The sequence below is a fragment of the Gossypium hirsutum genome, chromosome A11 (assembly GCF_007990345.1).
Source record: "Gossypium hirsutum isolate 1008001.06 chromosome A11, Gossypium_hirsutum_v2.1, whole genome shotgun sequence".
NCBI classification, from domain to species: Eukaryota; Viridiplantae; Streptophyta; class Magnoliopsida; order Malvales; family Malvaceae; genus Gossypium; species Gossypium hirsutum.
Window position 1 is genome coordinate 84,398,090 of NC_053434.1, and position 11,914 is coordinate 84,410,003.

The following is an 11,914-nucleotide window of genomic DNA, read 5'->3' on the forward strand; positions in this document are numbered from 1 at the left end:
AGACGAGAGGAGTGCAAACAATCCGGTTTGGGTAGACATTCGGGTGGAAGAAGGAAGCAGGAAACATGGCAACTGGAGTCCTGATCGGATAAATCTAGTGAAAACCAGCACCACAGGGTAAAATCCTTCCTGCCAGTAAGTCTGTTAAAGGAAAAAAAAAAAAAAAGCAGCCAAAGTATTAAACAACAAATCAACAATTTTCAAATTTCTTGCAAATTAGGGGTTAGAAAATTTTGAAAATAACTGGTTACTTAATTTTACGGAAATGATTAGTATCCCATTTATGCCTCAAATCATGCAATCAACAACTATGCCGCGTGGAATCATGCAATAACCAAATTTGACTACAATTTTGCATTAAAAAGAATATGTTGACTTACCCTTGCCGATCCGGAAATGATGCTTTGCCAATGCATCAAAGAAATTCGATTTTCAAGGTACAGCACCACCGGTTTTGCATGGAAACTCTGAAAAGTGTACAATAAAAAACAAATAAATGTTAGCAAGAACTAGTGTATAGGGTTTAAAGGGTTCAGTTTCAAGTATTTTTTACCGCAGGATGACTTTTCCTCCACTCCTTCCGTTCTCCAATTAGTCTCTGTCTGGCTATTTACGACCCTAGCGCCTCCAAGCATAGAACATCTTCCTCCGTCTCTTTGCGTTGCCTCTTAGCGGGAGAACTTGGTCACCCATTTTGATTCAAGTGGAAGTGAGGGGCAGATATTGAAAATATGCAATAGTGAATAGTTCATAATGGTGTCTCTCTCTCTATATATATATATGCAAATGAAGAGTGATAGAGAAAATTAAAAGGTTAGACGCCTAAACGATAAAATTATATGGAAGAATGTGACTGTCCAGTAAATGCAATGAAATTTTCCTTTTGTTCACTGTAATTGCTTTTTTGATGAACGGCTTCCTATAAGAACACAAGTCCACAACAAATGTGATACAACTCCTTTTTTAGTCATATCAATTAAATAATAAAGTATGGTTAGCAAAACTAAAATAAAAAAAATGTATTTATTGATATAGTAGTGGAAGAATCACAACAATGACCCTGAAAAGTAAACAAGAAAATTAATTTTACCCCTCCATTTCCCTTTTTTGCATAGTTTACCCATTAAACTTGTAATTTTTTTGACAAATCATAAACTTGTAATTTTTTTGACAAATCATTCTAAAATAGGATATATAAGTTAAATGTATGTTAATTTCACTGATGTGCCATCTACATAGTAGTCTTTCGTGTTTGGTCCATGCACAAAAGTTAAGAAATTTATAAAAATTCTAATTTTTAATAATAATTTAATATTATTATAATACTTTCTATATATATGTAAGAATACTTTAAATACTTTTTTCCAAAGATAATAACTAACTTTTATAAATAGTGGATGGCAAGCAGGCCTACATTTCTTGGTTTCAATAGGACTCCTTATGAGCGTTGTTTCTATCTACTATTATCTAAAAATAATCAAGTTATTAATGATTAGATGAAACCAAGAAATAACCCCTCACATGCGAAATTATAGAAGATCTCCTTTAAGATCAAACAATTCCTTCGAATTGAGTATGATTGTATGTGTGATAGCATCTACTTATCTAGGAATATCAATGAACCCGATTATTACAATTGCTCAGGATACCCTTTTTTAATTTAGCTTCTAGAATCTATTTTTTAGTTCAAGGTCCCTCTTTACTAACTTGAATCAAAGAATTAGTAGATCTGTTTTGCCCAAAATGGGAATGAGTTGAGGTTATGAACTTATAAACTATAATCTGATGATCGAGTCGATTCCATGATTATAAGTTCATTCCATACCGAACCAGACTTGAATAGGGCTATATACATTTTCATTATGAGAAGGGGTCATTCGAGCGTATCTAAATAGATACTATGTTTACATATAGACCCCTACGTCGTTACATTCCATTTAGAATTAGGAATGAGCGTAATCGGGCCTTCTTTTTACATATCTCTCATTATTTAAGATCCTATTCACCTCTTTCTTTCTTTTTTTTTTCCTTCTATTGAATCGAGAAATAAATAGGTTTGATTGTCCATCTTTTTAATATAATATATATTTAATATAATCTTAATATAGACATAATGTCCACGTGTATGCCACTCAAAGAAATTAATAGGTTGCTAAAGCATAAAATAATTTTTAAATATGTTAATATTAATGTAACTTTTTTTATATTTTTTATTTTTAAAAACACTTTCTATATTTTTCTTTCAAATTTAATAAGTTATATTAAAAAAGTAAATACATGCTGATGTGGCATTCACGTTGCAATCTATTTGTATGCCAGTCATAGAAGTAAATATCTTGTTGAAAATTAAAATATTTTTTAAATATTTAAAAAAATTATTAATATTATTTTAGTAATATATGTAATTTTGATAAGTTCTACAAAAAAAAATATGTATTTGGTCCAATTATAAGTGTTTCCTATACTTTTAACCTAGCAATTTATAATTTAATCCAACCTAATACATGTTTATCTATTTTCAAAAATAAAAATTACTTATTTATTTAATTTAAATAAATTAAATTTTCTATTAAATAATTTTCTCAACCCAATACTAATTTCGTTAAAATCATCGTAACTTTACTATAAAAGAATCTATGAGAAAATATATTTAATTTCTACATCCAACGGATTCACAATGACAAATTAATTTAATTCCATTTTCGAACTTCAATTAATTAAATAATAATTTGAAAAACTTAAACTAATTCTCAGGTCATTTGCATACTTAGTGAGAAACAACATTCATTTCCGAATGCAACCCATTTCTCCAACTCTATTATTTCTATTAATTTGTGTTCATTTGATTCAACATGCTATTCATTTATAGTTTAAATAAACTAATGGAGGGAATGATTGGACATTTGTAATTAGGGCTTGGAACTTCATGCAAAGACTTTATAAGATTCGCCTGTGCATGATGTACAACAATTCATGATTGTGCTATTTCACGAAGTTCGTAACAACCCATCTACTTTTACAATTTTTTAGTGCAAGTCTCATAATTGCTTCACACCAATTCGAGTTATATTTTTCGGCTTTTGACTCCTTTTATTATTATTGTTTTGTTTCTCCGACCACTCATCTTCTTATTACAATATAAATATTTAGCAACAACATCCCATGTTTTGGGTTGTCTTTGTTCCTCCAAGCCTAACACTAAAACCAAGCATATGAGCATAGCTTAGATAAAATGATTGAGCTTCATCTAAGCTACTGAACTTCATTCCTTTCATTTCCTCTGTTGTTATCTAAGTAGCATAGTTAAAAAGAAAAAAAATCATGAACTTGTTTATTCCCAAAAATATTTGGCATTCTTTATTCTAATTCTTCATTTAAGTTAACATTATCTCTGTGCTGTCATGAAGAATTAGTCATTCCTAATCGGTATCCTGTTTAGTCCTAAACACCAAATTTGGAAACTATACAAACCCAACATTTTTCACATTTAATCATTCAAAATCACATAAATCAATGTACTTACTGGTTAAGGTGCTTGACAATAGTTTCGATATTACCCTCATACTTTGAACTAAAAGCTCAATTAACCTATGTTTTTAAAGATTTGCAAATGGCCACCTATAACACTTTAAACCCAATCGATACGGAGGATTCGAGAATGTCGTGTCACTACTTTAAAACCATTATTTTAAAAATTGTTTTTGGCATAAACTAACTTAAACTATAATGTAAGTTGTTATGAATAAACCATTTGTCGTACAAGACTAAATAAAATAGCACATTTCATCACCATAAATACTTCATTGTAATTTCATTAAAAATCACACTTTCATGAACACAAGTTTAAATACAAGATTCGTTCTTCAAAATTAAACATCTTGGCATCACCCTCATGTCATGCATAATACAAAACAATAAAAATCTCACAACAGCAATTGTCCCCTAGCATAGTCCTAAAAAACACTTCAACAGTAAGCCTAAGAAGGAGAAGTAACTAAGTTTTTTTAAACTTAGTGAGTTCTGACAGAAAACATATCAAATATTTACTAGTAGACCCAAACGGATCATTTCAAAGAGTTAAACAATCACACAATACGCCAGATGGCGAGTACTGGACACAGACAATCTATATGCCCATTACCTTTCCTTTGGCATATTCAATATGCTCACAACACCATTCAAATGAACTTTCTTCATGTTAACCATGTACTTAGATCTTTTAGTCAGGGTCATATAATTTATTTTCTTTGTTGTGATTTGCCAATTTGGTTTGCAATGTATAATTGCCCTACCAGAGGCTACACAACCATTTTCATGTATTGCGATCTGCTAGTTCAATGTACATTTCCATTGAAGGCAATGCCATGAGTACAATTTCCTTAATCATCGTCTTCATAATGTTCTTGCTAGAGTAGAAGGTAGTGGTTTAAACATGAAGAATAGTTCTTACTCTTTAACACAGACAAACCAAAACCAGACTAATGACTTCGAGCAATCATCTTTCATGTGCAGATATCTCATCTTTATAGTCTTTATAGAGTATGAATACTTACCTTAAACAAAGAATAAACAAAGATAGAACGTAGATGGAAGTAAGAAGGAACTCACTAGAAAGTGAAACAAGTCTAAACAACAGGACCTTTTCGCTTATAACGGGAACTTTCAAGAGTGTCTTGAGCTATAATGTAGATAGTTAAACTTATCAGATCATTATACCAGAAACTAAACATGCTTGCAAGAAGCATTATCATAAAACCCAAAATCAGGATGTTTCCTTCCTTACATACAAATCTGACACTAAAGCATGCACTAAGATCACATAAATAACCAAGAAAATAACCTAAAGTTCATTGATAGTACCAGGGTGCTAAAACGAACGAAGGAGTTGCTGAATATAGTGAACCTAGCTTTAAGCATGTTTTTTGTTTTAATTTTTAGAGTGAGTGAGAGTATTGAAAAATCTAAAAGGAAAATGAAAGCTAAGAAGACATAAAACTTGTCCAAGAAGTCAGTACTAACTTTATACAACTAAACATGGAAGCAAGGATTAGTGGAAAAGTCAAATTATCCAACTAACCCTCCCTCAATAACTGTGACTAAATACTCACCATAATTTTAGTCTTATCGACTACAGTAACTTAGTTCCATTCTAACCAACTCTCATTAGATTAACTAAATCACCTTACCATAATAATAGATAATTCCATCAAATTACGAACTTAAATTAAACACCTAAATAACTAGGGTGGCGTATACTCCACAACGGAGTTCGCCGAACACAAGATTTGTTAATTGGCGCATTCATAGAATCTTATGCTTAGTCAAATAATGCCTTACCCACTCAGAATTTACTTTAAATACCAAATTTCAATAAATAGTAACCGGATGCTAGGACTTCGTCGAATGGGCTGTTACACTGATGGACTTAGTCAAATTTGGTTCTTGTTTACAATGGTTTTTAGGGTTTAAGTATAATTTTTCCATATAACTCTACTACAATATAGAAAGAAAATGGTATTTCTTTCAGTTGAAGCTTCATTGAAAATTCCCTTGCTTGTAGTTGGAACCGGATGAATTGGTGGAATGGTAATAACACAATTATCTATAAAAATTTGAAGTAGCATCATCAATGGTTGTGTTACTTTTTCTTCCTTTTAACTTCAGCCTTAATTTAAAAGGATCCTATAAGATCTTACCCAAAGGGGATTTTTAAATAAATGCCACCATGAATTTAACAATTACCATTCAAGTAAAAATGATCAAATAGGAAAATAGGGATTAAATTCACAATTTATGCATAACACAAGACTAATGGTAACATTTGACTAAATAAATTTAACTACTATTGAATTGAAACTACAATTTCAAAATTATAAAAAAAATACAAAATTTGCCTGAATTATAGTATATCCAATATATCCACAACGCAGGCACGAATGACATAAATTGATTTTTTTTTCTATAGTTATATAAATATATGTTTTCAGGTAAATTGTAAGGAAATATACTACACGTGTTTCCATGTACATCTATTTAGATTAGCATTAACTATGAAGCTTTCCATGTACATCTATTTAGATTAGCATTAACTATGAAGCTAAGTGTTGGTCTAATTGATTCATAATGTCACGAACTAAGAAAATTGTTGGATATTGGTAACTTCAAAGCAACTGCTGACTGAGCTTACACTAGGACAGTCCAGATCTAACACAAGTTCACCATAAAAAAAGAGAATGGCTTTCATGAACCTGCACTGACAGAATCCAAACTTCTATAGCCTAACGGGCAATCCATAGTTATGGAATGTCTTGATTGTTCCATTCCATCCGCCTGCAACAATCACGAGTCCCCATGTTTCCGGAAGGCTCATGTGGTCGTTGGCACCAGTGTGACAGAGTTGCTGCTGGTCATACGTGTAACTCTCACGCTCCACAACTGTTGCATCCCACAAAGGAAGCTTTTCTTCAGGCCATGTGGCGGAGCCCTTGGATGACCCAGACCCATCAATGGAGAACCAGTTACCAATGGAGAACTGTTCTGAATCTCTGATCCAGGAACCACCCTCCATTCGACCTTCTCTTGGTGCTCGTGCCGAGTGCCTATGATCTGGACCCTGGCCTAACCAAGGTATTGCGACAGACACATCCTGGCAAAAGAAGTGCTCACAAGAACGAACAGATTTTGCATGTTTTGATGTTTGGAGACACATGTCATTGTAGTTCCAGACATAAACACGACAGTCTTCTCCAACTGAGATTATATGTTTCCCGGTTGATGTAAACGATGCCGACATCTGACTTCCTGACTTTGGCAGCGCTGCAAGGATTCAAGACAAATATTAGAGATAATCATATATATTAAAGCATAGGCAGGCAACACATGCACAAAACCATAAAAAAGAACTACATAGCCTTCAACTCCAAGCGTAGTGCTCAAGTCATGATAATATTTACTATTCAATGCTTGACCTATTCTGCTTTATCTTCGATGGATGTTTAGAAAGGAGTTTTATGACATTGAATCCACCATACCTTTAAATTTACGAACTACGTCTATGCCATCGAATATTCTGAGTTTAGAATCTTCACATGTTATCAGAACTTTGCGTGATTCATCCCGGGAGAACTGCAGGTTGGAATGAAACTAATTAGTACCGAAATGAAAATATTAGTGTGATAAGCGACATATATATGGCACCAATGGCTTTAGTGCAAAACCTGAATACTTGTAATTTTGTTGCCAGAGGTTTTCTTTCTGCCATGAATATGAATCTCTGCCTCCAAATTGACACCGATGCCTATTGCACAGAAAAAAAATAAATGAAAATACAGTCGGTGCTGTACCAGAACAAGAAAACGATTACTGAACAACTACAAGTAGTATAATACAACTCTGATTGGCGATAACTTATTACCTGATGCTTCATAAAAGCGGCAAGTGCCCGCAATGGAACCAACCACAAATTCCTGCTAGAATAATGAAAGGACATGAAATGATTACCATTTTAAAAAGTTACGAAATCCAAAACAATCTTGTTTAGCAGATGAACAATGATTAGAGTATTCAGAACTGCGTGTACCTTCCCATCTGGCCGGTAACATATGGCAGTTATAATGTCCCGCATGTCCACCCAATGTACAACTCGTTTCTCGGCGACTCCCCAGATCCTAACTTTTCCATCTATTGAACCGCTGATGAAGTAATTGTCATCAATGGGATTGAACTGAATGCATGTGACTGTTTCCATCCGAAGAAAAAGCATGGTCAGAATTTAGACCATGGCATTATTTATTTCAGAGGAGACAAGAAATCGAGTCCTTCCATAGTTACCGTAATTATTATGATAAAAAACATTTAGACATTGATTGCAGCCAACTTGCCACAGACGAACAGTTTTGTCCATGGAAGAAGAAAGAAGAAACTGCAAAAAATAAAAGTTGATTCAGTATAGCAAAAAAGCTAAAACAGGGGTCTAAAGAGCATTGAATTGAAGTATAAACAGATACACTAGAAGGTTTCTGCAGGATCGACTCACATTTGCATTGGACCATGCAACATCTAAAACATCACAGCCATGGCCATGAAACTCTTGCATTGGTAACTCCTCAATCTGAAAAATCTTATTAGGGACAACCACTGGTGATGGGATCAACTTTTTTCTGCCAAAACCGAACTTTCTTTTGTTCATCTTTCTAACCAAACCGCCCTCAGCATTGAAAGGTTTACTAGAGGCATCTGTTGATGTGACTTGCCATATCCGTACTACTCCGTCTTCACCGCCGGTTGCCAAATACTGACCATCCGGGCTAAACTTCATTGTCCAGATGAAGCCGGTGTGAGCCTGTATTTCTTGTCCCATAAAAATTGCTGTAGACTCCATGCATCCGTTCTTGTTGGGCTGAACCATCATTTTGTTCAACTTATGCACTTTGATGTCATGTTTCGATACCTTAGATGCACGTTTGGTTTCTCCTCCTTTCCTCGTGCTCAAAAAGTGTTTCCACCATTTCTTGAATTTTTTGGTATTAATTTCACATTCATCCAAGTATGCTTGAGCTTCCTTTTGTTCACATCCTTTAGTAGGGGAAAGTGTCTCATTCTCAATGTCGAGAGCAAAGCTCTGTCCTAGTTCTGATTCATCAACCGAAGGAATAGCTTGACAAGTCATTTCTCTCTCGCAACAAGAAATACTTCCTTCGCCATTGTTGACAGATAAAAATGAACAACTTGGGACGGCACCACTGCACTCTGTGATCCTCTTCACATCCTTTATCCTTGATGGCTCTGTAAACTCAACCAGATCCATGGATCGCAGAAAACTTGCACGTCGCTCCTTCACACTTTGCAGCTCATTAAACCAAATTTCATACTCTAATCCATGTTTCGCAACAAGTGATTCTTCAACCAACAAGCAATCCAAGGAATCAAAGAACACATCATTTTCTCCCTCATAAGAGCTCAGCATGTCTTAAGAGTTAAGACCAATGTTCCACATGAAAACCAGCTCTATGCAACTCAACGACTTTCCTAGAACCCCCTTTAATACCTTTCAAAGCCCCCAATTCACGGACCGATTTTTACTCTGTTGATTATGTAAAATAATGGGATTGGAACCCAGCAATTCAACATATGAATATACAATTCTAAAAACATGGATAGATACGAGGAACCAACTTCTGGTCCAGCAGACCACCAATAAGGATCCCAATACAAAATTATAACATTAAAAAAAGGATATGATGCCCGGACCCGGAAATGCTTGCAATAATCAATTAGTTAAAAAAAAAAATCCAAGACGAAAACTTGAATGTACCTTGGGTTCAATGCAAAGCAAACAACACAATTCAAAAACCATCACCGACTTCCCTGTGATCGTGGGTTGCTCAACACTTTAGTAGTCAATTTTGACGTAGTTTAAAATTTATCCCCTGCAACTCTTACTTTACGGTAATAAAAAGAGGGTATCAACTATCAAGTGTAAACATAAAGAGAGAAACTGGCGGTTGAAGAAAAGGTGAAACAAAAAGAACATCGAATCAAATATAATCCAGGAACGAAAACCAAATGGCTTATCGAGATATGGGTTGGACACGCACGAGGAACAAGAACAAAGCGGCGCTGCCCCGGGAAACAAGAAGCTACACTTGTGGTTTCTGCAACTAATTCTTTCTCTTAGCTTTTTTGTTGGTAACAATGGCGAGATGGTTATGAAGAAATACTGGGGCATGAATAAGAATTAGTGATAATAATAGCTCTAAATCATTCTTAGTACCCGACAAAGCAAAATTTAAAGAGGAAAAAAAGAGAAGAAAAACTCAGACAACTCAGCTTTTTCAGTGTTGACAAGAAGGGAGCTGTGAAAAGGAGGTAGCATCTCAGAGATTATTGGTGCAAAATGTTTATAGTTAACAAAGTTAATAACCATTAAAGCTACCATAGTTGGTTTTTTATGTGATCACATTTTGAAAATTTGTAACAGGTTACTGAGGGGGCGTTACATGGTTGATTGCACCCGGTGTAAGACACCAACAAAGGCTAGGGTCAACATCACTATAGCTGGTTACTTTCATAGGAAAGGGTCAACACCAATAACAGTCTAGTGTCTAAACTAAGGTAGCAAAAAAAAAGGAAAGAATGAACCTGAAATGGTTAAACATATAGGGTGGTTGCTTTTCTGCAAAATAACAAGAACACACACAGATTATGCTCTGTGTGTGTGTTTTTTTTAAGAAAATACTGTATTTAAAAAATAATTAGAAATTTAACCCCTTTCAATATTTTAAAAAATATACCTATTTTATAGAAAAATAAAAAAAATTTTGTTGACTTCTTGAAAATGCATTCTGCAAAACACTTTTTATTTAATAACTTGAGAGATTAACTATTATTTTTTCAAATACGTATACAAAACATATTTTCTATTTCTATCTTTAAAATCAATCAATTTCTTTAAATAAAATTGAGCCTATTTTCCATTATCTTCAAAAATGGACTAATTTACTCTATCAAAAATTATTTTGGGTCTCCTTTTAGAGCCAGATTCCGGGTTTTGGGGGTTTTTGTTGGGGAATAATCCAAAAGAAGATAATCATCAAATAAAAAGGGCCACCGCTTTGGATTCTGGCTTTTGTACTTCAAAAAAGAGAAAAAAACAACAAAAAAGATTTTCATGTTGAGATATTTGACCCATTCTCTTTAGTTTTCACTTCTCGCACAAAGCTTTCAGTTACTCAAAGAATCTCCCAAACCCAATCTGGTTTTGCCGTTTTCCTTAACAAGAGTTTCAAAACGTGTTACCACTCTCTTTTTTTTCATGATTTTATTTCAGGTACAGATTTTCTGATACAGAAAAAGCAAGATTGATGGTCTCGAAGGAACCAAAACTAAACAAAGAATCCACGTTATCCGATATATCTTCAAAACAAGAAGAAAAACAAGGGTCAATTTTACCAGAGGTCCTTGTACTATTAGTTTTTTCCTACTATTAGAGTGACTTATTTCGGTTTTTTCTTTCATCAAAAAATAAAAAATAAAAAATGCCAAAATAGGGTTTTTTACCCTAATATTATAAAAAAATTTATACACCAAAATGAGTTGTCAGCCAGATTAATTACGAAAATGGTATACTTTTTGGGTTGTGCCTACCTGACAGGCACAACCCATTATTTTATTATTAAATTTCTTTTTTTGTTTTAAAAAATTATTATTATATTATTTTTAATATTTATATTAATATATAGATAAAAATACGGGTTTTACACGGATAAAAAATATCCGAAACGGGTCAAGCCTGTCAGGTAGGCACGACTAGTCGTGCCTGACAGGTAGGCACAACACCCTGCACATTTCCCTTTTCTTTCTTTGCATTTTACAAAAAATTAGTCTTATATCACTTTTGGTCCCTCTACTAGGCCTAAAATTAAAATTCAATCTTTATACTTGAATATCTACAATAATATTTGGTTCTATTTTTTATAATTTTTTTCCAAATAATTAACATTGTTAATTACTCTGATAAAATTTTTGACGTGTTTTTTTAAACAAAAAATTAGTTTAACAAAACAATGATATGTTAAGTTAGAATAAGTTTTAAATAATAAAATTTCAAACAAAATTGTATTAAAATTTTTGTTAATTACTCTATAAAACTTTTGATTAGTTTAACAAAACAATGATATGTTAAGTTGGAATAAGTTTTAAATAATAAAATTTCTAACAAAATTGTATTAAAATTTTTGTTAATTACTCTGATAAAATTTTTGACGTGTTTTTTTAAATAAAATATTAGTTTAACAAAACAATGATATGTTAAGTTGGAATACATTTTTGTTAGAAATTTTATTATTTAAAACTTATTACAGCTTAACATATCATTGTTTTGTTAAACTAATATTTTGTTTAAAAAAACACGTTA

The 11,914-nt window shown here is 33.0% G+C and overlaps 1 protein-coding gene across 3 annotated transcripts; it reads right to left on the reverse strand.

The window, feature by feature from the left end:
• Positions 1–5,943: 5,943 nt before the first annotated feature.
• LOC107946278 (uncharacterized WD repeat-containing protein alr2800) lies at positions 5,944–10,204 on the reverse strand. 3 transcript variants are annotated; one of them, XM_041081959.1, is made up of 8 exons: positions 9,314–10,204; positions 8,036–9,082; positions 7,831–7,921; positions 7,580–7,737; positions 7,415–7,469; positions 7,218–7,297; positions 7,032–7,125; positions 5,944–6,816 (listed from the first exon to the last, which is right to left on the reverse strand). In XM_041081959.1, exons 2-8 carry the CDS (start codon positions 8,963–8,965, stop codon positions 6,272–6,274), a joined length of 1,953 nt encoding a protein of 650 aa, XP_040937893.1. In that variant the 5' UTR covers positions 8,966–9,082; positions 9,314–10,204; the 3' UTR covers positions 5,944–6,271. The 3 variants fall into 3 exon arrangements, with proteins under 3 accessions (XP_040937893.1, XP_040937892.1, XP_016736029.2); XM_041081958.1 differs by having other exon boundaries at positions 8,036–10,204; XM_016880540.2 differs by having other exon boundaries at positions 7,415–7,466; positions 8,036–10,203.
• Positions 10,205–11,914: the final 1,710 nt, after the last annotated feature.

Excerpts from the sequence above, each read along its gene's own strand:
- LOC107946278 (XM_041081959.1), bottom strand. The coding sequence starts at position 8,965 with ATGCTGAGCTCTTATGAGGGAGAAAATGATGTGTTCTTTGATTCCTTG. Across the intron at positions 7,126-7,217 it reads ACAAAATTACAAGTATTCAG|TTCTCCCGGGATGAATCACG; the intron begins GTTTTGCACTAA and ends TCCAACCTGCAG. Across the intron at positions 6,817-7,031 it reads CGTAGTTCGTAAATTTAAAG|CGCTGCCAAAGTCAGGAAGT; the intron begins GTATGGTGGATT and ends GAATCCTTGCAG.